The 26,395-nt window shown below is 42.6% G+C and overlaps 1 protein-coding gene across 1 annotated transcript in view; it reads left to right on the top strand.

Moving 5' to 3' along the window:
* cdh13 (cadherin 13, H-cadherin (heart)) overlaps positions 1 to 26,395 on the top strand; it is a 265,858-nt gene that overhangs the window by 206,762 nt on the left and 32,701 nt on the right. The window contains exons 9-12 of the mRNA XM_061775059.1: positions 4,993 to 5,133; positions 14,527 to 14,709; positions 14,778 to 15,031; positions 24,779 to 24,921. Coding sequence (XP_061631043.1) covers positions 4,993 to 5,133; positions 14,527 to 14,709; positions 14,778 to 15,031; positions 24,779 to 24,921 — 721 coding nt within the window. The remainder of the gene's footprint in view (positions 1 to 4,992; positions 5,134 to 14,526; positions 14,710 to 14,777; positions 15,032 to 24,778; positions 24,922 to 26,395) is intronic.

Below are 26,395 nucleotides of genomic sequence, written 5' to 3' on the forward strand. Positions count from 1 at the left end.
TTTGGTGAGGATCACGATCACTAACCAACTACAAGCGGTGATCATCGCTTCTTCTTCTACTGCAGATTTGAAAAGGACACTTTCATACCCCACACCCACCCAGCCACACCACCGACGATCACCATCACGCCTCTGAATCTCCCTTCTGCATTACCATTCTCAAACAGAACGGGAAACGTGTCTTTAGACAACAAAAGATCAACAAAGCAGTCCTGCTTGAAGTCTGCACGGACCAGCTCAATCCAGTTTTCAATAGATCTTTGGAACTGTGTGAAGTCCCATCCTGCCTGAAACGCTCCCCCATCATCCCAGTCCCCAAGAAACCTGAAATTTCAGGACTGAATGACTACAGACCTGTCGCCTTGACGTCTGTGGTAATGAAGTCCTTTGAACGCCTCATGCTGGACCACCTCAAGAGCGACACAAGACCCCTGCTGGATGACGCAGGTCTGTGGATGACGCAGTCAACATGGGACTGTACTTCATCCAAGAACACCTCGAGGACCACCCCAGGCATCCGACCCCCACCCCCTCCCCTTGGGTAGGAAAATAGGAAAGACCCTGCCCCCACTGCAAGTACCAGGTTCAAGAAGAGAGGATCTCCAATACATGCATGTGGTCCTTCAATCCGGCATAGCAGTCTAAAGTGTGAGAGAGAAAAAACAACAGCTACAACAAAAACCAAAAACACTTACATTCCCTTTACAATACAACATTGTTACGGGCAGATGGCATTTTATAAACTCAGAGCAATCCAAAATCTGAAGTTCAGCATGCTGGTGAACAGTGATCAGCTTTCTGTGTAATTGTCTGGTTGATTGTTTTTATTCCGCCGATCATTTCTGTAATGCAATGTATTCTATGTTGAGATTAAACGAGAACGGATTGTGTTGAATTTCGGAGTTTTTAGACGAGGCGGAGAAAAATAAAGAAGGGAGCAGGTGAAGGTTCAAGTTGTGAGACCACCAGTGTTTCTTACAGGAATACCACCGGCACAAGTTGCTTTTCATATCACTGCTTGAATTTGTCTTTCAAGCCTTGTGTGATATGGGTGTCATCATTCATCCAAGTTGAAAGGAAACTGCCTATGATTTGATGTGCAAAGCAAGCGAGAAAAGGCCACAGGAGACAAAAGAATTTCCTGCAATTTGGATCATGACGTCATACCTCCACAGCAAGTGAACGCGGTGTGTCACGAGACATCCCACTGTTTCTCCGGCTCGTTTTCTTCTTGTCCTTTTCCTACCTATTCGCCATTCCTGTCTCACCCCCTCCTTCCTCATTCCTTACTCAAGGGCTTTGATGAAATCCATTCAAGGCACAGTTTGACAGCCGGAAATGTCATTCTCGGATCACAAGTCGCTGAAACCAGGCCTGTCAATAGCACGTGGTGCACGCCCCTCCATTACCTTTGTTCGTTTTCTTAACAGCTTTCACAAATACACACTGCTTAAGAAAAACACTTGTGGCTTACAAATTTTTATCACGCTTGGCTTTATGGCTTTTTAATATTATTTCATACAGTGGAAGCAATTGCTATTTTTAGTCCAAGTACAATAGTTCAGGGACTGGTGGCTCATACCTCTCTTGATGCAATGAAGCATTTTGATGAACAAAAACTGGTTTTCAAACGGCCTTGTTCAGTTAATAGATGCATCCATGAGGCAGATTCGTTATCTGCATCCCAATCGGGTCTTTGGCCAAATCCAAAAGGAGCTCAAAACTGAAGGAGGTATCTCAATCAACACTTTGCCCGCATCTTTCTGACACCTTCAGAGAAAATTCCCACTTGCTCTAACTTCGGCACTGAGGAGACGGAAACATGGTTTCTGGGCCAAGCACTGGCAGGGACGTTATAATTGAGTTGAGACTCTGGAAAGTCTCATTAAGACATTGTCAAGCTCCAGAGGAGACCACGCACAATGTTTTTAGACACCACCGAGACTGCAAGCATCCTGGAGCCCAGCCCTCTCCAGCTGGAGGGCAAAAGTGTATGTCTGTGTACAGGTGTATTTGTGTGGGTTTTTTTTTTCATGCGGTGTGTAATTGCGCATTAGATTCACAGGTCTGTAGAGCACCATCTGCTTTCACAGCATTTTGTCATTCAAAAGTTTCTCAGGTTCACTGCTGCCACCGTGTGTGACCAACCATTGATTGATAGGAACACCTGTTTATTATCTCAGGCACTCTCCCAGTTCCCCTGGAGCAGCTGTTTTAATGGATAGAGTTTAGAAGATACAACAAGCCTTGGAGCTTGAATTGTGTCTCAACATAAAATTCCGAAGAAAGTTAAATCTGCTCAAGTAGTGTTTCCTTTTCGTTCATTCAAAGTACTGTAGGAATATTATCTGTATTGCGCCATGTAACGTAACTTCTTATATCTGGAAAAATGTGAGCGGTGCGTGCATCTGTTTTTGTTTTCTTTTTTAGTTTACGTGAAATGTGAAAATGTTTTGACAATCAAGATATCCCTCATTTAAAAGACCAACATTGTCATGTCATGTAATTCCATGCATATAGTTTCTGACTGCATCGAGTTTCTGACTAATGTCATCATGATCAACATGAGCTTTGAGGTGCCAGTGGCTTTTGAGTGTTTAATCTGAGATGAAACGGATTGTAGTGCCAGCGATCTTGGGCACAGGTCCACCAAAACCACACTAAAACAAAAAACACGATACAGCTCAGCTGATCTGTGTGTAGCTCGAACAATTAAACAGTCTGATGAAGCAAACATATTCTAACATTTCATAATTGAATGATCACAGATCCTATTGGTCATGTATAGGCCTATCAGGCCTATATAGGCTTGACTGAGTGACACGGTGCGGCTTGTGGTGAGCGCATCAGCCTTGCAGTCTCAGGCAAGGTGAGCTTCTGGTTTTGAAATCTTTGCTGAGGCCTTTCTGTGTGGAGTTTGCATATTATCTCCCTGCTTAACTGCGTTTTGTTGGGATAATGCAGTTTCTCTCCCACTTTCCAAAAACAGGCATTGTGAGTTGATTGAAGGCTAACATTTAGAGCTAAAATGACCTATAGGTGCAAATGTGAGTGAGCATTGAATTGGGTCCCCAGTTGACTGGTGTCCAGTCCAGGGTGTATCCAGCTGTGATAGATCACCCGCGACCCTGAACAAGATGAGTGGGAGAGAACAAAATGGATAGAGGTCGAATTGTTTCTTTGCAAAAGATCTGCAAAACAAGCAGAGCTCGGCTGATTACTGGCCTATAAAGGTTGTCCACAAGGCATCTGGTTTTAGAGGCCTCGTGAAAAGCTGCACATTATAACTTTAGTAGGGAAATAAAACAAGCAAGAGTGTTCCTGTGATTACTTTGAACCTATAATAAAATGTGCTATACTGAGACCAGAATTTATTTAAGAGTGCTCAATATAACACTGAAATTCCACGAGGTGAAAAAATATAATTTATCACCATTATGTTTTTATCCTTGCTCAGAAGGAAAACAAATCCAACATTTTAACTCTACTTTTTCAATACAAGTGCAAAGAATTCAATGAATCCGATTCCGAGTCGAACCAAGCAGACTATATGAGAGACTTTAGACTGCTCATGGTTTCAAGTTCAAAAGTAACTGTTCAAAGTAACACTTAACCTTTGACAAGTCAACTGTTAGCATTAACGGCTAATATTGGCAGTCAACTGCACTGCCACAAGTTTGCAGGTGTTCCAGTTCATCTCTTGGAGGATCGTATCTCACTTCACGGTGTTGACCTCAGACGCCAGTGTGTCTGCAGCATCCTGCTCTAGTTCCTATCGGGAGAAACACTGCAGTGCACTTTGGAACAGAAGCGCTAGCTCTACCAGAGCCCACCGCATGTTATTTGTTCTCTTGAGGCATGAATTTCGGCAAATAGCGGGATTCTTGTGGATGCAATCCTCTTACTTCATGTTTCGCTCCTCTGCAACATACTGTTATTGTGAAGTTCCTACTGAGGCTCAAGAAGAAATCTATTTACAAAAAAACAGTTATGTGGTGCAATGCAGAACAATAAGCTTCAATTGACCTAGCTTAAAGTGGCCTTTTTGAATTGCCTACATTGTTTTGTAGCAATACTCAAAACAGCAAATACGTACCATAGAGTAGCAGGGGTTTTCAGGTTACATGGAGGGAAATGTTATCTATCGTCATGCTCGAGAAATCGAGAAGTTATTTTCCAAAAGTATATTTTTTCAGTGCTGGTTTACAAGCATTTTTGACTGCGAGAGATATTAAACGTGAAAACATAGAGTCAGCTATTATGAACAACTTTGCGCCTGTACCCAGTGTAAAGACAATATACACATTACTGTTTAGTGCTTGTATAAAATGTGATGTTTAAGAAAGGTTACTTTCTTTACTGGTTACTCAGATTACGGCATCAGCAGTTTCTGTTGGAGAAGAATGTTTCTTTGCTGGATTAGAGTCTGGACATTTTGTGCATGAAACGGATTCCAATGTATAGTGGAAGGCCCTATATCATGTTTTTATTGCCATATTTACAGTGAGTGTTTTTTTTTTTATACTAGTGCTGTGGGGCTGTACTCCAGGCTTGCTGCATATTGGAAAACCGATATGAGTCTGTGTCATTTTGAAATGCAGTCTGTTCAGGGTGGAGATGCTCTGAATTGGATGGTGAGTGTTATCTGATCCCAGGTTGTCACGAGAAACGCTTCATTGTGGCAGTTGACACCGGACACAAAAAATAAATTCATCTATAAAAGATGGATCTGAGGTCATGTTCAGATGTGCCGGTAATCATAACATTGCTCACTAAAGAAAACCAATGCCAATTTTGAAAGTCAGTTCATGGAACGTTGCAATTTGCAGGTTTCTGGCTGGGGCACCACACCTTTGAGTGGGTAATAATTGAATTACATTTCTAATACAGTAAAACATCACAAACAAGTCATGGTAATATACTGTATGCTAATATGTGAATTTTTAGCTTTCTGGCATAATTCTAAAAACAAAATCACTCTTTGTTTTCCAGACATTGCCAACCACAACGTATGAGCTTCAGATTGTGGCCAAGGACATGGCAGGAAGTGAGGTGGGCCTGACAGGAACAGCCACAGCAACAATTACTATTACGGACAAGAACGACCATGCCCCTGAGTTCACACATCCACTGGTGAGAAACACCGATTCGGTTTTTCCTTCAACTCCTTCTTTTACAGGGAATTTCTTTTTTTTTTTTTTTTTTTTACCTGTCGTCAGTATAGTGTAGCTGCTCTGCAAACAATGAGGGAATCGTTTGTTAACTGCTAAAAGGAGGTCTGATTTTTAGAGCAGGTTTCCAACGCATCAAGGACACTTCAATATCCTGATAAAAAAAGATTGAAACATGCTCTGGTTGTTGAGTATTATTTTGTCATCACTTTATTCAAAAGACAGCTATGGGGTCCAGTAGTACAATACAGCAATTGACTGCATAAAAGTTATTGATTTGGGTATGTCTGTTTTAGAGAGTGGAATGTTAAAATATGACAAAATTCAATAATGTTATCTATTGAGATTTGTTTTCATTACAATAGTTGGGATAGTGAACTGTAGTCCAAGAAGACTACTGCACTGTCACGCAACAAATCTTTTATGGTGTTGAGTTGTCTATGCTACATTTTGAACCCCCAGCGTGCCTTTTTTTTTTTTTTTTTTTTTTTATAGCTGTAAGAACTTGACTTTTTTGTATGGGAAAAAAAAATCTTCTCAATAAAATCTCAAGGTAAGCCCAGCCAGCATCACAGAGTCTGCAAATACAATAATGTATTGGACAAAAAAGAAGACCTCTTATTAATTGGATGATATGGGTGCACAGGCACGACAAGGGAATCGTAAGCAAGAGTGGGAGTGAACGTGTTCTCTGTCCGCAGTGCCTCAAGGCATTTGCAAAACAGGCTGAATCTGCCTGGCGGTCATAAGCTGCAATAAATGCGTTAAAATAAATAAATACAAATGAAAAAAGGTCACAATCAATGCTCATTTCTGCTTCTCTTGATGGATGTGTCGATCGTTGCCGAGTGCTGCCGCCTGCGCCCCGAGGTGCGCTTGTAACACTGATGTTGTGTTGTTGTTAATGGAAACACCCTCAGATGCAATCTGTTTTTGAGACTTATCACACTGTGCCCCAACCAAAACCTCCCTTGAAGCCCTCCCATGATGCATTGGGGTGTCAGGGGCACTTGTAAGGAGCACAGCTCAGATGTGAAATGTTACAGCTCAGAGGGCTTAGCGGGGCCGTTCAGAGTGCACCATGTCCGTGTCCCAGTTAATGTTCTCATTTCTCTCGAGGAAGAGAGACGGTTAACAGCATAAAGGAATGGGCCTTTTAAAAAGCAAGTGTTTGAAGGTGCTATAAGATCCCTTTATGAATCCTTCCGCACTTCCCCCCCCCCCCCCCCCCCCCAATGGTTTTCAACCTGCCCATGAATTCTAAATGACCTCGCAACTGACCACCAACATACTGCGAGTTTATTTGCAAGTGTGTGTCTGTGCAGGATTTGTGTCACCGCCCGAGCGTTAACTGTTTCAATTATTCATCGGCTCATTCCAGGACTGACGTCCCAGAATTCCTTCTTTTAGATGATTTGTTTTTCTTTCTTATTTAAGACATTGATACCTTCCATTGACCAAATATAAGCTAACACAAAAAATATGGTTCAGCTTTTATACCCAAGTCGCAACATCCTGGTAGCAGGAGTCCAAAGAATATTCCTCTACAGTCTATAATATAGTCTATTGTTATTTTGAATAGATGGTCGCTGGGGTTTGTTTGTTGCTCACACTGCTCCGGGGGACTTCTATAGATATTATTAAGGCAACTTTAGCTGAGACTGTTAGCAGACTATTCATTTAGCTGTCTTTGCCTGCTCACGAACCTTTACAACGCTTCCATCTCACACCCAATTTGTGTATATATATATATATATATAATTGTTTTTTTTAAATGTATCATCTGTACCTCCACAGGATTTATTGATTGGACATTTTCTTTCTCCCACTTTGCATGCCTCTGCTCCCAGCTAATCCCACACAATGTCTCACTGTGTCTTTTCCCCCGAATTACCCATAATAAGATGGCAATGGACCTTATCCCTCCCGTCAATCAACCCTAATGACAAGCAGCCAGATTTTCTCTTTCCGCTCGCCTTCTGCCCACAACAGCCCAAAATGTTCTCCTCTATGATGGCCTGACAATATGCTATCCCTGCAATCCATCTGTCCCACGGATCAAGATGTTAGCAGTGATGGATGCAGCGCCATGCGTGGGGCAGCAGGGTGCTGTCACCGCAGGCCTTTCTTGGGGGATGGTTAACGGCTTTTACGGATTGGTGTCGGGAGTGCATGATTGCTTGGGTACACGCATTGCTGTCTCTGGGAGATGCGAGTGCACAGTTGACCAGAAATAACATTTAAAACAAAGAGCCAATAGGAAAGGATTTGTGGACTGTATGTCAGGCAAGGTGAGTTGTACAAAGGGTGACATGTATTTCCGCGTGTGTGTATCCACATTATGCCAGGACTATTTGTATTCGAGCACTCCTGTCTTTCTGCCACTCAATATTGGTCAGCGCTGTGTTTTCGTGGTACACTGTCGAAAAGAAGGGTGGAGCGGGACTCAGTTTCTGCCCCCACATTAATTACGCCGTAGGGCTGCTTTTTCCAGGAGAAAAATATTCACAGTACATATGCTTGCAAGCTGTGAATGACAAGTGTCAAGCTCGGCAAATAGTGTAGTTTTGAGAAAACCCCCGCAATGACAAGATGTCTTACCTTTCTTGTGAGATGAGATGCTGTCTGCTGCTATCCAATGTAACACACAGGCTTTTAAATAGCTTCATAGCTAAATAGCTCAAATAATAATTCACATAGCTCTGTAGTATAGTTGTTTTAGACTTCGTTTTTATTCTGACTTGAACTTGTCATGTCAAATAATGCTTTGCCGAATGTCACATTCATCGAAAAGCTTTTTATCTAATACAATGTAGGAGTCGTCTATCCCTCTCAATCTTCTTCAATCATGTTGAAATGAGAAGAAAAAACAGAGAGATAAATTGTACTAACTCCACAGGTTGCAGAGGTTTTTGTACCAGCTGCATCAAGCACCTATTTTGTAAGTCCTCACTGTGTCAGGCTGTGGTTTGAAAGGTTACATAAACATAGACCGTATTTCAAAACACAACAAAGTAGTAAGGATTTTCTTTTCTGTCTTGGCTTGTTATTTATGCAGTTTGGTCTGCAACTTCAGATGCAAGAAGACTAAACAGTAGGGCTGAGACAGTACTCATTATGCTCTGCACGGTACAATATGCCCTTACGGACCGCGTTTTTTTTCCGTTTCACTCGGGGCGAGTTAATAAAACAAAACATGCCTTTTATGCAGTTTCTATTTCTTGTCTATACCTCAGTGCTATGTTTGTTTGCCTCTTCCACTAACACAGCACAATGCCCTGTCTTAAATTAGGGATATGAGCTGGGATGAGTGATGTTTCATGTGCAAAGCCACAAAAAAGGACATGCGGGTCTGTCGTCCTCCTCGCTGTGCCTAATCAAATATTTATGCCTTACTGATATGGATACAAACAGCTCTCTACCTCAAGGCACCGCAAAAGGAGCATAACAACAAGAAAATGTCGTTTGTATTGATTAAAGATGTTTGTGCTTTATTTTATGTTGTTGATAATACAGGATAAGGTGGTTGTAAAAGTCAATTCCTTTGTATGCACTAATTCAAGGGTCAGCGTTTTAAGAGACATTTTTACTTTTGTAATTTAGAAGATACACTTTTGTTCCCAGTATGCATAAAAGATTCCAACACATTTTAGTGAATAACTATTTGTTGTTTTTTGTCCGTTCACGATGAATTTATTTGCAACTAATACAGTCTCCTCCCTTGCTGCCTACTTTTACAATGACGTGTCAAATGTTAGGCCACCTCATTCTTTCAGTTTGAACCCGACAATACAAGACAATTGATTCTCCGAACAGTCAATGTACACCGAAACGGAAACCTTGATCACAAAACCATGATCTGAAGCAAACCGTCGATTGTGTTCACCGTTCCACCGCTTACATTATCGTCTACGTACATTAGCTAAATCTTGCGATTCAAACAATAGCTGCCACCAGTTTCCAATTGTCAATGATCACCATTGTTGTTTGCCACTGATGACAACATTGCGTCTCAGAATTTCAACTGTTGATTGGTGTTATTTCGTGACATTTAGTGAAATGATTGAAAAGTAACTCCCTATTTTCAAATACTTAAAATGTATTCATATGTTATAATATTTGTCTCAATTTCTTGGTGTATCTTCCATGATTAAAGGAGCAAGTCTCTCCCACCTAACCAACGACTTTGGAAGAACTTGAAGGGCGAATACGGGAAGTTCTGTCTTCCATTCCTTGTGAAAGTAGTTCATGCGGTTCCCAGGCGGCTCGAGAAACTGGTGGCTGATGCTGGCGCCCGTATCGAATTTGAAATAAAACTCCATGCAATACACTTTCTTCTCATGTTCATTTCTTGTAAGAATTAAAGTTCAGAAATACGTTACGAGTTACTTTTCAATCACCCGGTGCAGAGAGAAAGAAGCTTTATTTGTTCTACTGACGAGGAATTCAGTTCACACTCTGTTTGGACATGCGACATATACACATAGGTGGAGCATTCTATTAACATGAACTAAGGGACAGATGTCAGATTGAGAGGGTCCGGCTGAATATTAAGACTCCCTGTTTCCGCATTTTGTGTCGGAGCTAGTCTTCTGCTTTTTGTTCCAAACCAGAAACCCCTCCACAAATGCTTCATAATCCTTGTCACCATAAAATATATATAATTCAATTCAATATTCATTCAATGACTTGAACTACAAGGGCTGCGCAGGCCTCCACCGTGTTTTCTCTTTGAATTTCATTCACTCAAGTCGAACGACATTCAAGTTGCAAGTTTATTTTCCCTTGCACCATTGGGTGACCCTGATTATATTTAATAAAGCCACAGGTGAGCGCATTAACTCTGCAGGCATACTCCTATTGTGCCGGAAATGTAAAGGAAGTACAAAAAAAAAAGCATGAGGGAGGTTAGACGGAGGTGAGTTGCCAATCTGAAAAGCGTCGTGTGGGCAGAGGAGTCATTATTGCTTTTATTCCAGATATACTACACACACTGGTGCCGTCTCAATGCACAATTTTTAGTCTGGCTGCACTTCACTGGGACTCAACGTTAAGCAAGCCAAAATCCTGTAATTGTTGTTTACATTTGAAATTTCATAATTGGAACAGCAATACAAGTAATAGTCTCTAGGAATACCCACTCCCCTTCTTTGGGCCATCCCACACCACCCGTCCCACGCGTCAAAGCATTTATTCTGTTGATTAAAGACGATTAAACGACACGCCATGGCCGACGAGACGTGGCTGAGAAATGAGACGAAGAGTAAGGCGACACCGTGATGGAGGGCCACCAGCATCGTGAGCCAGAGCCACTCACAGCCCGCAGCCGCAGAGACAGAGCCACGCGAGATCATTCCGCCTTGGGCAGATGGAGGCGCCAGGACCACAGGCAAAAGACTTGAGCCCAAAACTCCCCGCTTCCAGGACTGCACCACGGCAACACGCTCCACTGCCAGAGCCAATCACGGCGAAACACTCTAACAAAGAAAGTGGAAAGCAAAGTAAGACTAAGGAATCAAAAATACACAACTAAGATTCATCAATGTGTCAATGCTAATATATCATTACTCCAGTGAATAATGATCATACATTTGTAAAATATAATAGAGGATCAGCGGTACAGAAAATGGATGGATGAATAAACCACAGGGATCTCATTTGATGTGCGTCCCCCGTCCTAGACGTAGAAACAATGATCAGGGCCGCAAAAAGAATGGTCAATCTGTGTCCGCTGATGCACATGACCTGTATATGTGTGCTGGGCTCGCGTCAAAAATCACATTCAAGAGCAAAACTGCAAATCCTTTTTTAAAATTTTTTTTTTTTTTGCAAAGACGGAAGCAGGCAGCGGCGTATGTGATACAACGTGCTAACGGTCGGCGATGTGTGACGCATTCATCTGAGGAGCGGGAAGACAGCGGTTGCAAAATGCGACGCCCGAATGAGAAGAGTGAGAGAAAAAAGACAAATGGCGATAGTGTGGGAGCATCACATCGTCAAATGCAAGTCGAGCACCCGTTCATTGTAACGCGGACCTTTCTCCATGCCGCGTTGCAACTCAGTGACCTTAACGTTTGTCTACTTTACTAACATATTGTTAGCCCTGCGGGTTGCGGAGTGTCTCTTTTAATTATGAGCACTGTCGAATGTGTGTTGTTTTTTTTACCGTGACCAAGATAGTATAGCACAACTATAACGATACATACAGTGTGCTTTTTGCTCAGTGTAGTCACTGTGTGACATATGGCCAGTATACTAGCATCGCAGTGGCAACACTTTTGAGTCAAGTAGGTAAAGAACGTGGCAAACGTGGCCATCGAGGAATAAGAGTAAAATGGATCATCATCATGTACCCAAACAGAGCAAGGTTTAGATGAAGGGAGATGGAGGAAATCTTTTTCTCTCTCTCTCTCTCTCTCTCTCTCTCTCGAGGTTTCTTCCTTTTAGTTTGAGCAAATCGAACACCTCCAAAACTGGCAGTTTCACAAAGCATATTTGTCTTATTCCTAGTCAGCTGGTCTAAGCTCCTAAATGCACGGTCATGAACCTGATGTATTAATACACAATATTGCCAAAAGTACTCGCTCACCTGCCTTGACTCACATGTGAAATTAAGTGACATCCCATTCCTAATCCATACCGATCAATTTGGTGTTTTGCAGCTATAACAGCTTCAACTCTTCTGGGGAGGTTTTACACAACGTTTAGGAGTGGGTTTATGGGAAGTTTTTACCATTGGGCTAAAGGCAGACTACACCCTGAACTGGTCGCCAGTCAGTCACAGGGCACACACAGACACGGACAACCATTCACAGCGTCACTGGGTGGGACCTGAACCCACGCTGCCCGCACCAAAGAATCAACAAGATTGTGCTTTTTTTTTATTATTTTTTTCAAGAATTGTGTGAGTATGTGTTGTTTTCAACAATGGACTGGTTTTTTTTTTTACTGTCAGTGATGATTAAGGGGATTTTTTTTTTTTATACAGCCCCCATATAATGACAGTAGTCAGTCATGTAAGCTCAAGATGTAATTGTGTGTGTGGCTTGGTTGTGGATGATGATGGGGTGGGACAGATAGAAGGAGCGACAAGAAACGAACCCCTTTTTGGGGCCCATCACCGATCAGCGAGTTTAAAAAAAGGATAACCGATCCGATCGCAAGATGGAGGAATGTGTCTATTTAAATGACCTGTTCATTTACTGTATATACATGTGTACTTAATTGCTCAAAAACTGATATTTACAATAAATAATGTATCTTTGTTCCTCTATTTATGCCAGTGAGGCATAGTGACAGACGGAACAAATGAATGGTCTTCTATTAGACGGCAGGAAGTAAATAAAGTAATTAATGTATCCACTTTTTGTTGGTGTGCCATGAGATTTTTCAATTGTAAAATATGTTCCTTGCCTCCATAAAGGTTGGAAATCACTGCTCTAGTCAGATCGTGGATTCTAATCAGTCATGACAGAAATAATGGGTGCTAACTTACTGTCATTAAATGACTTTATTTTTAATTAAATTCCTTCACCCACACCGAAATGTTAGAGCATGATTGGACAGAACGTCGGCATGTTTACGTCCAACCGTTCATGCTACCGCTAGCTTGCTAGGCTACATAACATTTGATTGCCTGCTTGTGAGCCGTTTCGTATTCAAAGTACGTCGACATTCCTCAAGCAAGCCTTAAACGAACGTCCTCTCCTGTCCTGACCACCGGTGACCACCAACACACATTTTGTCCTTATAATACCGTCGGATCGCTCCATTCTTGTTGTCGTCGTCGTCACGGTAACGAGTGTATCCGGTCGCATTTGAGTTGACAAGATAAAGCCCAATGATCGTAAAAAACGGGATGCGGAATACAAGATTTTATTGCAGTCGTCTGACGTAGTGCAGTCGTGAATGAGCGAATTTGTCTTGTAGTCTGATCCGGGCATTACGTGTTGCCTGTCTCCGACGCGTTGTCTGTCCCACACCGCCGAGGTTTTTTTTTTTTTTAATTTAAATGACGTGAGATATTTACAGTACTACGTCAAAAGACACGCGACAAGGCTAAAAATAAACTAGCTTTTGGATTCAAATGTACTGTGCACACGGTGACGCGGAGTAAATGTCTTTTGCGGAGCCGATCAATGACGTCATAGCATAAAATGCTAAACATCGGCCGATACCGATCAGCCCGATCAAATCGGTGTAAAGTCTAGTAAAAATGAAGGAATTGGCCTCACTGTTCCAATACCTTTGTTGGGGAGTGAACTCCACGAGTGAACATTGTGGTTCTCTCCTCTGGGCATTAACTGACTGGATGGTTTAAGTGCTTTAAACAAGTATTGGATAAATAAAGAAAAAGATCAAGGAAAAAAATCAATGATTGTCTCTCCCCAGACAAATGGATGGTTTTCAGTAGGGTGTAGCTTTTAGAAGGTAATCTATGAAACAACAATACTGCGGTGTGACAACAGATGCATTTATCTCGACTTCAGTTGTGCTCTTAAGTAGAGTGTTTAGTGTTTGCAAGATTACACTTTAAGCTCTGAGACTATAATGGTGCTGACAAACACAGACATAGGTACACGCACACACACGTACAGATGGGTTTTCCGTGTCTGTATCTTTTTCACTTGAGAGTGTACACCTTGTTGAATTTTGCAGGTCGACTGCTCGGCTATTTAATTGATTGAATCCTTTTGCCAAGCATGATCAGTGGGGAGCATTTTGATTGACAGTGGAAAATGAATTAGAAGCAATGTATGAAATTAGTGATGAAGGACACGAGTGTTGACTCTCTTTATGTGTCATTTCATTCCTAAAAACCAAAAATGAAGGATGAAGTATACAAAGTAGGTACAGTGACACTGAGTAATAACTATTAAAAACAAAAAAAATCTGTGTTTATCTATCAGTGTGGTAATTATCCGAGCTTACTTTCAGGTCTGTGTAGAACAAAAAGGTCAAAGACACCCTTAGGTGTCACCGTTAGGAAAATATCCAATTATTAGACCTGAACAGATGCATGTGTACCGAGTACCAGTCCAGTTACTGTGTATTACCTCAGCCTCTTGCCAAATAAAAGTAATAATTGATTCAAATGGTCTCATTGGTACCAATGAGACATTTGCTCAATGAAATATTGAAAGTACATAAACCCCGAGTTTACAATGCCCTGTGTTGAATGAAACTGAAGTGACACGTTGCTTCAGAGCTCTTTGGTCTCCTCTGGCTTTAAAATGTGCTGCTTCATAAAGATGTATTTTAAGTCTCGTCATTTCCAGAGTGGGAATTGTCAATTGTCAAACCCATCATCTATTGATTCATCATTTTTCTTATTTTTTTGTCTGTGTCTCTGCAGTTTGAAGCCTACGTATACGAGGGCTCGGCAGGCGTTGTGGTTAACCTGACAATAGATGATAGAGATGACCCAGCTAAGGGGGCATGGAGAGCTGTGTACTCCATCATCAACGGAGATCCCACACGGAGCTTCGAGATCCAGACCAACCCGGACAATAATGAGGGAATGCTTTCGGTTGTCAAGGTATATTGTAGCTATATATTTGGTCATCTCAATTTCTGTGCTTTAACATTGACTGTTTTTTCTTTTAGCCTCTGGATTACGAAGGCACGGCGTTTCACAGGATATTCATCAAAGTCGAGAATGAGGACCCCCTGGTTCCCGATGTTGGTTATGGCCCCAGCTCCACAGCGACCGTTCAAGTCAAAGTTTTAGATATCAATGAAGGACCGGTCTTCTTCCCTGACCCACTGGTTGTCACAAGGATGGAAAACATTCCAGTGGAAAGCTTTGTAGGCTCTCTAAATGCCACAGACCCGGATAGATTACAGCTACAGAGTGTCAGGTAAGGTACTTAAGGCAAAACGTCTGCTACTGAGCAGCAAAGCCATCCCTGTTATATCATTTTATACAACGTAGAGATACTGAAGATTCAATGGTTGCAGAGTAATTCGTGGTTGACCATGCCTTCCTTATCATCAGTAATGACTTTTCGTATCTTGTACGTGTGCAGTTGATTGCCACTGCAAACCTTTAAAACCAACAATCCAGTAGGCTTTGGAGTTAAAATGAGTGAGTCCTATTAGACAGAGAGGCCCTCTAGTGACATGTGTTTTTCTTTTCACGGCCTCATTTTAGCTGCATTAAATACAATTTTTAAAAAAACAAATGTTTCTCCCAAGTCCACTGCAGAAGCAGCGCAACGCAGAGTACTCATTGGTTTCATTGGCTTTGTGGCCTCTTTTTCCACCTTGTAGTTACATTACATTTACAAATGGACTTACCTAAACACAAGGGGTATGATAATGACCCGATGAAATAAAAGCACTCAATTGTGACTTTACTGCTGCAATAAATGAGGTGGCTTTGCATGCTGTAAAACATAGATTGTCAGTATCAAGCCCTACACAATGTGGAGTTGCACTGGAGGTTCCGGAAATGTTGAGATTTGTGTTCAGCACCAGTTATGTGACAAGACCGTCTACATTTGAAGTGGTCTCGGAGTCCAATTGAAATTCTGCTCAATAATAACCCGTTTTCCCAATTCGGTTTTTGTGTGTGTGTTGATTCCTTTGAAAGCTGATCGTTGCAATGAGCGGTATACCGTTCGGGGATGTGGTGAATACGCAATTAGCTGCAAAACAAGGACTATTATGTAGAGAAACAATAAGACTGGGCAGAACTAAAAAGGCGTGTATGTCCCTTAAACATACATATGGATGAAAGACACAATGCAGAGCAAGCACGTGAGAGGCTAATGAAACACAAATTGACGGAAAAGATGAAGTCCTTCTCCCCATGACAGAAGATCGGCTCTCATACCGAATCGGAAAGACACACATAAATGTATCCGAAAGGCTTGATAGGCGCCGGTGTTTTGCGTATGCCATTGGCTATTTGATTCCGAGGATAGTCGATTTGATTTGCTTTCCTTCGCTTTACGCCACTATGACGTACTGCGGAACCAAAATCTGAAAACAATCTGAATTGTGTCACTTTCGCCATGTAGCCGCCATCCCTGCTTAACAATGTTGCAGGCTTGTTGGATGAAGATCAGCAGTCATATCCCTTGGATTATAATGAAAAGCTGAACATCCGGCTCCTGATTTACATTTTAAAACTCCTAACTGCTGCGAGACACTGAGCAAATGTCAAGGGCAAGGTGTGATTGAACAACAGCTGAGCAAAACTTCATTTCCATATGAATCATTCAGGCTCCTGGAGGTTACGCATAGCTGCATCTTTCATATTAGAACCCTCTTACTTGCTCCCTCGTCTGTGGAGTGCATTTCTACATTTCACTTATGGGCTACTTCCTTTTTATTCTCTCCACCCGTTGACATTTTACATTATGGCATGCCAGATTTGTAACCCGTCAAAGGTTTGAGGACAGGGGATGGTTGCAAACGAAGGACGTGCACAGAATGAAATAGCAAGAAAAAGTGGAATAACTTCTCTTGAAACTGTGCTGCTGTGTCTGCCTCTGCATATATGTGCAGGTGTTTGCTTTGTGTAGTGAGACTGTGTGCGTGTGCGTGTGTGCGCGTGCGCGTGCCCTGGGTTCTGCAGGTTAAATGCGTTTGACACGGAACACAAGCTGTCTGAGCCTGAGATCACAGTCGATGTCATTCCCATGCAAAGCACGCGCAACTGGGATTTTTCAGTGTGTATGTTGCACATCAAGAGGGTTTTCATAAAATTAGCCCACACCTAGCGTGTTTACTCTGAGAGGGGAACCGATGACCCACCTCCGCCGATTCTATATAGCTCACATGACAGTCTGATAGGTGGCATTTTGAAAAAAAAAAGGAATGTTTAAAAAGTGAAAAAGGATTTACTTTTCGCACGAATACTGTCACCTCAGCTCCTCCTGTGATGCAAATTAATTGCAGTAGTCATTACTCTTTTCGGACCTGCGAACATGCCACCAGTGACATTTCTCTGTCCCAGCGAGACAGATTACCTTTCCAGTGAGAGACGTGCCATAAAATACTTGCTATGCTAATTTGGCTTTTTTCATCATTGTGGGTGGCATTTTACTCACTGCTAAATTGCAGGAGGTGGCAATTAAACATAGTACATTGTATAATATATAGTGAGAGCGTGAAATTGGAGAAGTTCAAGAAATTAAATAGAATTGATTGTTAATTACAAACCACAAATGTTTCATGGCTAACTTATGACTTGAATCGCAGTCTATGCCATTACATAACATTGCATTATCTGGCAATGTATAATTACGATGATGTGTTTCTTAATTTCAGCTCCAGAACACAATGATTACTCGTTGTTGTGATGTGAGTTTACATTTTCTGCTCAGCTGTTTTTATTTTGGCTGGACAGACATGAATACCCGAATGTGTCATCTCCCTCTCGTGATGGGCATTAAAAGTGTTTCCCCACCATACTGTAAACAATGTTGCTGCATTATAACATAAGGCAATATACAATATCAGCAATCTTGTTTAAACCTGAAATAATAAGCAATTTTACTTGACACATCCTCACAAAGAAATCCAAACTGATTTTATTGCTTCAATGTTTCCTTTCTCACGAAGGCATAATTACATCAAATGAAATACAATATGAGTCATTTTAATCATATTTAGAATGTTGGCCAAACTATTAGACCCCTATCTCACTGCCCTGGAGACGAGTTGACGAACCGATGGCAACTCGAATCGCTGCATGTTTGATTTCATTGGAAACCGTTTGGAGACGCCTGCATATGCTCACTAAAGACAAAAAGCTGAACCTAACTTGATATCGCAAAACTGTGATCAATCGTCGCCAACATTTTTATGGACATCTCTACTTATCGATCACTCCAATATTTGGGATTTTGTGGATGTGCGTTTTCTGCTACATATGCTCACTATAACGTTGCTAAATGTCACAAAACGGTGATCAATTGTCACCCAAATATATGTGAACAGCTCTACTAATGCCCACTGCAACTTCAGAAAATATTATAAAACGATTACCCCTATATTTCAGATTATATGGACGACAAAGCTTTTTCCTCCTTTTGAGGACTGTGATGTGTCCGTGCGCTGACCGCGGAGGGGCGCCGATTAAACTTCGGGACACCGAGCCCATTTGAGAGTTCGACAGCAAAAGAAAAAGAAAACTTATAGCACTAATACATTTTTAGGGATGTAAGTGTTCGTTTAAAAGTGCTTCTGCTCCCCAGCCTTACCTGCTGTGTCCTGCCCAAATCAGGCAGATGGCAGGCGAGACGCTGAGCTGGAGAAGCTTGGAGGAGAGGAGTTTGGGGATGGTGTTAACGCAGAGCTGAAGTTCACGAACAGGATCCTCGCGTAGGTCCCCGCGCCTTCGAGGTGTTCTAGGATGAAGTCCAGTCCCATGTTGATTGCGTCATCCACAGGCCTGTTTGCTCAGTAGGCAAACTTCAGCGGGTGCAGCAAGGTTTCCTGTGACGCTCTTGAGGTGATCCAGCACGAGGCGTTCAAAGGATTTCATGACCACAGATGTCAGGGCGACAGACCTGAAGTCATTCAGACCTGAGAGGTTTCTTGGGAACTGGTATGATGGTGGAGCGTTTGAAACAGGATGGTACAAGCGATCTATCAGTGTGAAGACTGGAGCGAGATGGTCCGCGCAGACTTTGAGGCAGGATGAGGAAACTAATGTCTTGGCCCGCAGCTTTGTTGATCTTGTGAAAGTTGGAAGATACGTCTCACATCCTGTTCATGGAGGTGCGATGGTGGTCGGTGGTGCGGCTGGCTGTATGTGGGGTGTGAAAGTGTCCTTTTCAAATCTGCAGGAGAAGGTGTTCAAGTCAGTCCTTTATTGTTCTCCGCTTGGGGGGATGGTTGCTTGTAGTTGGTTAGCGATTTTAATCCAAGCCAGACTGGCTTGGCTTTTTTCCAGTTTTTCCTGCATAATTTCTTTTTCCGGTGTGAATTTCTTTTGTCAGCTGGTTTCTAGGGCAATCGTTCAGGGCTCTGTCCCCACTTCGATAGGCGTCCTCTCTAGCCTGACGGAGTTGCTGAAGTTTGGCACGGCTTGTTATTGAACTTACAAAATGTCTTTGTTGGTACACTCACACCTTCACAAAAACTGATATAAAACGTGACACTGTCCGTATATTCATCCAGGCTTTCAAAGACACTCCAGTCTGTGCAGTCGAAACAGCCTTGAAGTTCTATCTTTGCTTCATTGGTCCACTTCTACACGGTTTTCACCATAGGCTTCGCACATTTAAGTTTGTGCCTGTATGTTATTAAGTGAATTAAGCAGTGATCAGATGAGCTCAGTGCTGCATGGTAGATAGCACAGTCTGCGTCACTTAGCGTGATGTAGCAGTGGTCTAGAATGTTGTTTTTGCCCGGTGGGACAGTCGATGTGCTGTTTGTATTTAGGGAGTCCATGGTTGAGATAATCTTTGTTAAAGTCCCCAAGAATAATGAGGGGTGAATGTGTGTGCTTTTTTTCAAGTTCGTTTACTTGTTCAGCGAGCGTTAGCATTGCGGCATTCGTGTTAGCCTGGGGACGAATGTAAACAGTGTAATGTAAATAGTCTTCAATCAACCTACCACGCTGTTTTTTGGCATGTGGGAGGAAACCGGAGTGCCCAGAGAAAAGCCACGCAGGCACGGGGAGAACGTGCAAACTCTACACAGGCGGGGCCGGGGATTGAACCCTCAGAACTGTGAGGCAGACGCTCTAACCGGTCGCCCGCCGTGCCGCCAGGCCAGTGATGAATGAAAAATATGTATTCCTCTATTTAACTTTACCATTTGCCACTAAATTCTCATGTTGTGTTGACATATATTGGCTATAATAATAAAAAAAATTATTAATCTAAATTAACTAATTTAATATTTCATAATTTACCTTGTTCTAACTATTTTCTGGTATGAAACTGTCCTGTCCAATTGCAGCTTCTCTATCTCTTGCAAAGTACAGTATGTGTATGATATTTTTTCTAAACTTGCTTTGAAAAATTAGAACATCTCAAGAATCCGGGTCATACATTATTCAGCAGTTCCCTGTCCGCTTTCACTTCGCACCGTGGCCATATGCAAGCTAAAAGACACGGGACTTTAAAAAAGAGAGTAGTGGAACCTTGGATGTCAGGCTTGAAGACTCTCAGGTAGCTTTGAAGAGCCGCGGGTGAGGTAAAGGAATAGGACACGCACTGATTCACTGCACTGCAAGGACAAAGCTTGTTGCGTGATACATCGATGTTATGAATTGCACAAAGACTGACCGAGGATGGTCAGACAGTTGTGTTGTTTCTGTACTGACTCCATCCATCCATCCGTTTTCTACCGCTTAGCCGAGGTCGGGTCGCGGGGGCAGTAGCTTTAGCAGGGACGCCCGGACTTCCCTCTCCCCGGCCACTTCATCCAGCTCTTCCGGGGGGATCCCGAGGCGTTCCCGGGCCAGCCGAAGGATGTAGTCTCTCCAGCGGTTCCAGTGGAGGCATCCGAATCAGATGCCCCAGCCACCTCATCTGGCTCCTCTCGATGTGGAGGAGCAGCGTAGCGTGTACTGACTCCAAACTGAGTAAAAGTGAGTGATTTAATGAGCATGTATGAAGGATGAAGAAATTTGTAGTGGGCTAACTAAAGGGAATATGATCTTTACCACAAGTGTGCTCTCAACAGGGTACGGGCAAGAGGTGGAGGCCTTTATACTCGAGCGCAACCCACGCACGCTGTTTTGAAAATATGCTGCAGTTCTCCTCCCAGTCGCTACGGCTGGTGTTGGCTAGGACAACACAGGGTGGAGTTTCCTCTGCATTTTAAGGCCAATTCCGGTAGCCGTTTTTACTTTCCAGAACAAGGAACAAAACAACAACAATGGCGACCATGGAACAGTGCCTGCTAGAACAAATGAACCGAGATGACCAGGTGATGCGTTTAATTATATTGCAAAATTGATCAAGAAGGCGGTGGCGTAGGTGTGTTGTATTTTAAAGATGCCCGTATTGAGGAACCAAGGGGAAAGCCGAGTATGTCATCACAGCATGTGACTAAAATGGACCAATCGCGAGAGATGATCTCCGCGGCATTCTGAGCGCAGCGACAATTTGTGCCGTGTGTGCGTCAAGCTACGAAAGGGGCCGCGGAGCCCAAAGCGTCGTGCAATGCGGGCGCTGTCGCCCCCACGAAAGCGGGAGTATAAAGAGACCTTAACAGTGAGGCTTATCACACCGGTTGGTGTCTCGCTTTGGAGCATTCTGAAATCACTCCGCCAGCCCCTCTCCTATTGAATGCGCTTTCTGACGTCACTACGACACCGCTCTCGTGTTGAAAGTTTTTCAACTCAAGGGTGTGCAAACGCCCAGCTCGCGGAGAGAGGAGAGAGGGTGAGTATATTGTGAGAACGATGACGAGGATGGAGCTGGCAGGCAAGAGAGCGAGAGGAAGACCAAAGAGAAGGTGGATGGATGTCGTGAGGGATGCAGGAGATAGGCTTACATGGAAAAGGATGACGCGCTCGAGCGACCCCTAACGGGACAAGCTGAAAGGAAGATATTGTATTTTATATTATATTATATTGTGTGATGGCACTAGTATGTGAAATATGTAATATTGAAAATGGAATGGAGACTAAAGGGGTAGGAATTGTACTTCTTCCCACTCCCTTTTGAACATGCTCGTGCTTATCAGGATATGTTTTAGTAACTGACTTTTGATGATATTGTTTTGAACAAGTAAAGATGTTCAATGGAAAGTAGGCATATTCAATTTCTGACCATTTGTCAACAGTAAGCTGTTTTGACATTGGTGTCTATAATAAAAAGGTTCAATGTCGCACTTCTACAGTTTTTGCGGATAAAGAAGTCTAGAATGGAGAAGTAGTATAACCCATTAGAATTCAGAGAAAGCAATATTGCAATGTGACTGGCTGCTTTCGAATGACAGTAACGCAGCCAGTAATGTACTGCATTTTGTAGGTAAACACACTGGTTAAGATAATAGGGTTGCAGTGTGCTTCCCAGTTGGTTAGTAGCCACATCATAACCGGCTCAACAGTTGTCTTCTCTACAGTGTTAGCAATAAACCCTTAGCTCATCTGCTGCTGTTGCATTGAGTCAGCGTTCCGCGCTCAACTTGCTGGGTAAATAGATTCCATGTCAGTAAATAATTGACAATTCTTTTGTTTTCATCCACTCCGGTGAGTCGGTATTCCAATCACTTGTGTTATGGATTGCAAGGTCTACTGTAAATGATTCCCATGGTCACAGCGAGGCATCATCATTTGTCTCAAAAACACTACACATCTGTACGGGACAAAGTGTAACCATAGATATGTCTTCATGGGAACTTGATGCTACGTGAATTCAAAACATTTTGCATGAACGCATACTTCCAAATGCTCTCACAGAATGTAATTGCAAGATGTTTGTGAATGTCAGCCATCCATCGTGATCACTCGAATGTTTCCCTTTCTTCACTGGGATAAATATCACGGAACGCAGTGCAAGCAATTCAAATCAAGCTGCTTTGTATCCCAAACAAAATGCTTGGAGAATACGAATTGGTAACCTACTGAATATAGTGCTATGAGAATATATAAATGTCAACAACCAGAAGAAAGAAATGTCTTGACAAGGGAAAAGCAAAAGTTTGGTTGCTTTCGATCCTGTTATGTGTGTCAAATAATTAGAGGGAAAAAGTTGGCTGTAAACTTGCCACACTAAATAGACCTGCGTGAGGCTGCTCACAGGGCACCACTGTCGAAGCAGATTTCAAATTTCAGGGCAAAGAAAGTGGTGGAACTATTTTTTCATTAGAACATCCTTCACAGTGTGATGCCTCCATGTCCTCACTTCCTTCTTGATCCCGCTCCCTGCTCGCCTCCATCTCTTTCCTCTACCTCTCGCTTTGCCAGCTGCGAATTTAGATGAAGTGCACAGTGGTTGTGGCCAAACACAATTCAGGACAACCCTTGCTTGCCCTTATAACCTTTGCTTACACACACTCAGCAGCTCTCCGATAGAAACAGTTTATTAGCATTGGTTCTCTCTCTCTCTCTCTCTCGCTCTCTCTCTCACTCTGTGATTAAAATTCTTTGAAAAAAAATCTCTGTCACTCACTCTTTGAAAAAACTTTCCAATCATGTTAATATTTTGCTCTCAGGGGAGAAAGTAGATAGTCACGTTATACAGAGAAAATGATACTATACAGACAAAAGTATTGGGATAGCTGACCATTGCACCCACACGAACTGAAAATCCAATATGACGATACTTCCACTCTTCTGGGAAGACTTTTTGGAGTCTGCCAGAGAGACATTTTTGAAGCTTTGTTTTCACTGCCACCTGGAGTAGGGATGGGAATTATTATTCTCATTGGGTGAGGGAATGAAATAATACAATGCAAATTATGTATGATATCATTGATGTCATTGTTGTTTCGCCATATGTTATAATACAAAAGTAGTTTCTGCATGGTGCTGTACAATATGGACAAGATTTCCATCCATCCATCCATTTTCTGAGCCGCTTCTCCTCACTAGGGTCGCGGGCGTGCTGGAGCCTATCCCAGCTGTCATCGGGCAGGAGGCGGGGTACACCCTGAACTGGTTGCCAGCCAATCGCAGGGCACATAGGAACAAACAACCATTCGCACTCACAGTCATGCCTACGGGCAATTTAGCGTCTCCAATTCATGCATGTTTTTGGGATGTGGGAGGAAACCGGAGTGCCCGGAGGAAACCCACGCAGGCACGGGGAGAACATGCAAACTCCACACAGGCGGGTCCGGGGATTGAACCCAAGTCCTCAGAACTGTGAGGCTGACGCTCTAACCAGTCGGCCACCGTGCCGCTGGACAAGATTTCATATCCCAATATTGAGAATTGTATATCCCGATAATGATATGAGTATTTTCCTTAAAATTACTTGAACTCAATAGCAATTTTTCTTTTTTCCGTGTATTTATAAAAATGCATTTTATACAGAAAATCAATGAAATGGATACAGATAGCTAAAAATACAGTAAAACACAAATATCCAGTGGAAAAATACCATATACACTGGAACGTGCACCATTGTCATGTACATTGTAAGGTAGTGGAATTTGCAATGTTGTTTCCATCTATGCTCTCGTAGCAGTGCCGTTATGAGTATTTGCGGGTGATGGAGTAGCGGTGCTGCAGGTACATTAACCTTAATTAATTTTTCATACCTGTAATGACTTATTTTACTCTGAATTTTTCATGTTAGTTTAGCATCCGAGGTGGCATCCGTTACACATGCACACTGCTGAGACCTCAGCTCAAAAGTAACAGAAAGTCTCCTCTTTAGTACAGCAGTGGCGCTCCTGGAGTGACGCACCATGATGACATAATCAAAAGGCGACTGTTGCGTTGCCATCTCGGACGCTACATTCGTGTAGCAACAGAGCAAGCACAATACCACACGTATCAGAACAACAAAATAAACAATAGTGCTGTCCTATAAGGTAGATGCATTTCATGTACTGTATTAATGAATATGCTACTAAACTCTTTTGGGAGGGAGGTTCGCTGCAGAGTGATGCAATACACTACTGTGAATGTTACTTTACTGTCCATATGATTGTAATCTCCAACTTTTAACTGTCTTCCCAAGGTATGCCATTTTGCGAGATCCAGCAGGCTGGCTGACTGTGAACCAACTGCGAGGAACTGTCAACACTTTGGCCTCTCTGGATCGTGAATCTCCTTTTGTTCATGACAATAAATACACCGCCGTGTTCATCGCCATTGACAACGGTAAGACAAAACTGAAATGACAGATGGAATATTGCTATTGTATTGTATGCTTTTAACATTCTGGGCAGTTGGAAAGAATATGCATGATCTTATACAATATGATGTACTGTAACATGGGTCAAACATATTGGGTTTTCCCATTTATCAATTAAGAAACCTCTGTTTTAGCCAGTATCGGGTGGTAATTTAACCAAAACGAAAATAATAAAAATGGTGTTGATAATTTGCATATAGTCACTAACTTCCTGTCAAAGTGCCATATCACACGTCTGATCATCAGTGAGCTGACTGCTTTCAAACTTAGCGAGGCATTTTGGAGCCTTCCACAGCAGTAGCCTACGCGAGAATTCATTCTCCACTTTGAGAAACACGTTTTCAGACCAAAGGTACACAATACTCCACAAAATAAACGGCCCGTGTTGGCTCTGCTGGCGTTTGAGGGACGTGACGTGACCCAGTCGAGTGGGAGGACACTCGCCAGCCCGTCACATTAGGAAAATGCCCAGTATGCCAACTCAGCTAAGTCTTGTGTTGAATGTACTCAGTGACCAAAGTCGAATACTGTGTTTCATAATGCTTAATGTTGAATGTGAATGTGTGTGTGAGTGTTTGCCTGCGCGCGCACATGAGGGCCATGGATGGCATATACCTGCTTCAATGTGTGCGACTGTGCGTGCGCCACCATGGCATATCTGTTGTCTAAGGCTTAAATGAGTATATGCGTGTGTGCCCCCCCCCCCCCCCCCCCCCCCAGTGCTGTTGTATTTTATAACATCACTCATGGAGTGTCTGATGTGCAATCAAAGGTTGTATCGGAATTATTATCGGGACAATGGGATGACGTGAAGTGACTTTGCCTCTGTGGAAGCCTTTGGTCAAGAGTTGGCAGTGCTCGTGGAGCTGCTGTGTCTAAAGTCTCCCCAAGCCATACGTCAAGGAAGCCTTGAAAATCCATCCCGTCCTTCATCTTGTTGATTCTTTCTCTGTGTGCGGCCCGAACTCTCATCTGTTCTCCTGTTCTTATTGAGACCCTGACAGATGCATAAGTGAAGGTGAGCGATTCTAATCCAAGGCGGCAGAATAGCGCTTGATGTGTTTTTGTGAGTTTGGCGTGTGGGAAAAAATGAACACTGAAAGATGAGTGATACGAGGCAAGATGAGGGGGCAGAGGGGATCTTTTGAAGAAGAGACATCGGTGGACAAAGATTAGGACCTTCTGCCATCCACTATGTCGATCATTTTGTATCTGTCATAAAAGAAACTTATTGAGAATAATAATATAGACTGCTACCCTGCTTAAGTGTGACATACAAATGCACTATTTTCTATTGATGCTCCATACAGATAGAACGATACCTCCGATACCAGATCTTTATGCGATAAAACTGATTCTCAAATCAAAATATCTACACTTTTGATTTCATTTGAGGTAGCGCTGTGCGATATTACGACATCGTAATGCGACATCAAAACG

The sequence above is a fragment of the Phyllopteryx taeniolatus genome, chromosome 5, assembly GCF_024500385.1.
Source record: "Phyllopteryx taeniolatus isolate TA_2022b chromosome 5, UOR_Ptae_1.2, whole genome shotgun sequence".
Classification (NCBI taxonomy): domain Eukaryota; kingdom Metazoa; phylum Chordata; class Actinopteri; order Syngnathiformes; family Syngnathidae; genus Phyllopteryx; species Phyllopteryx taeniolatus.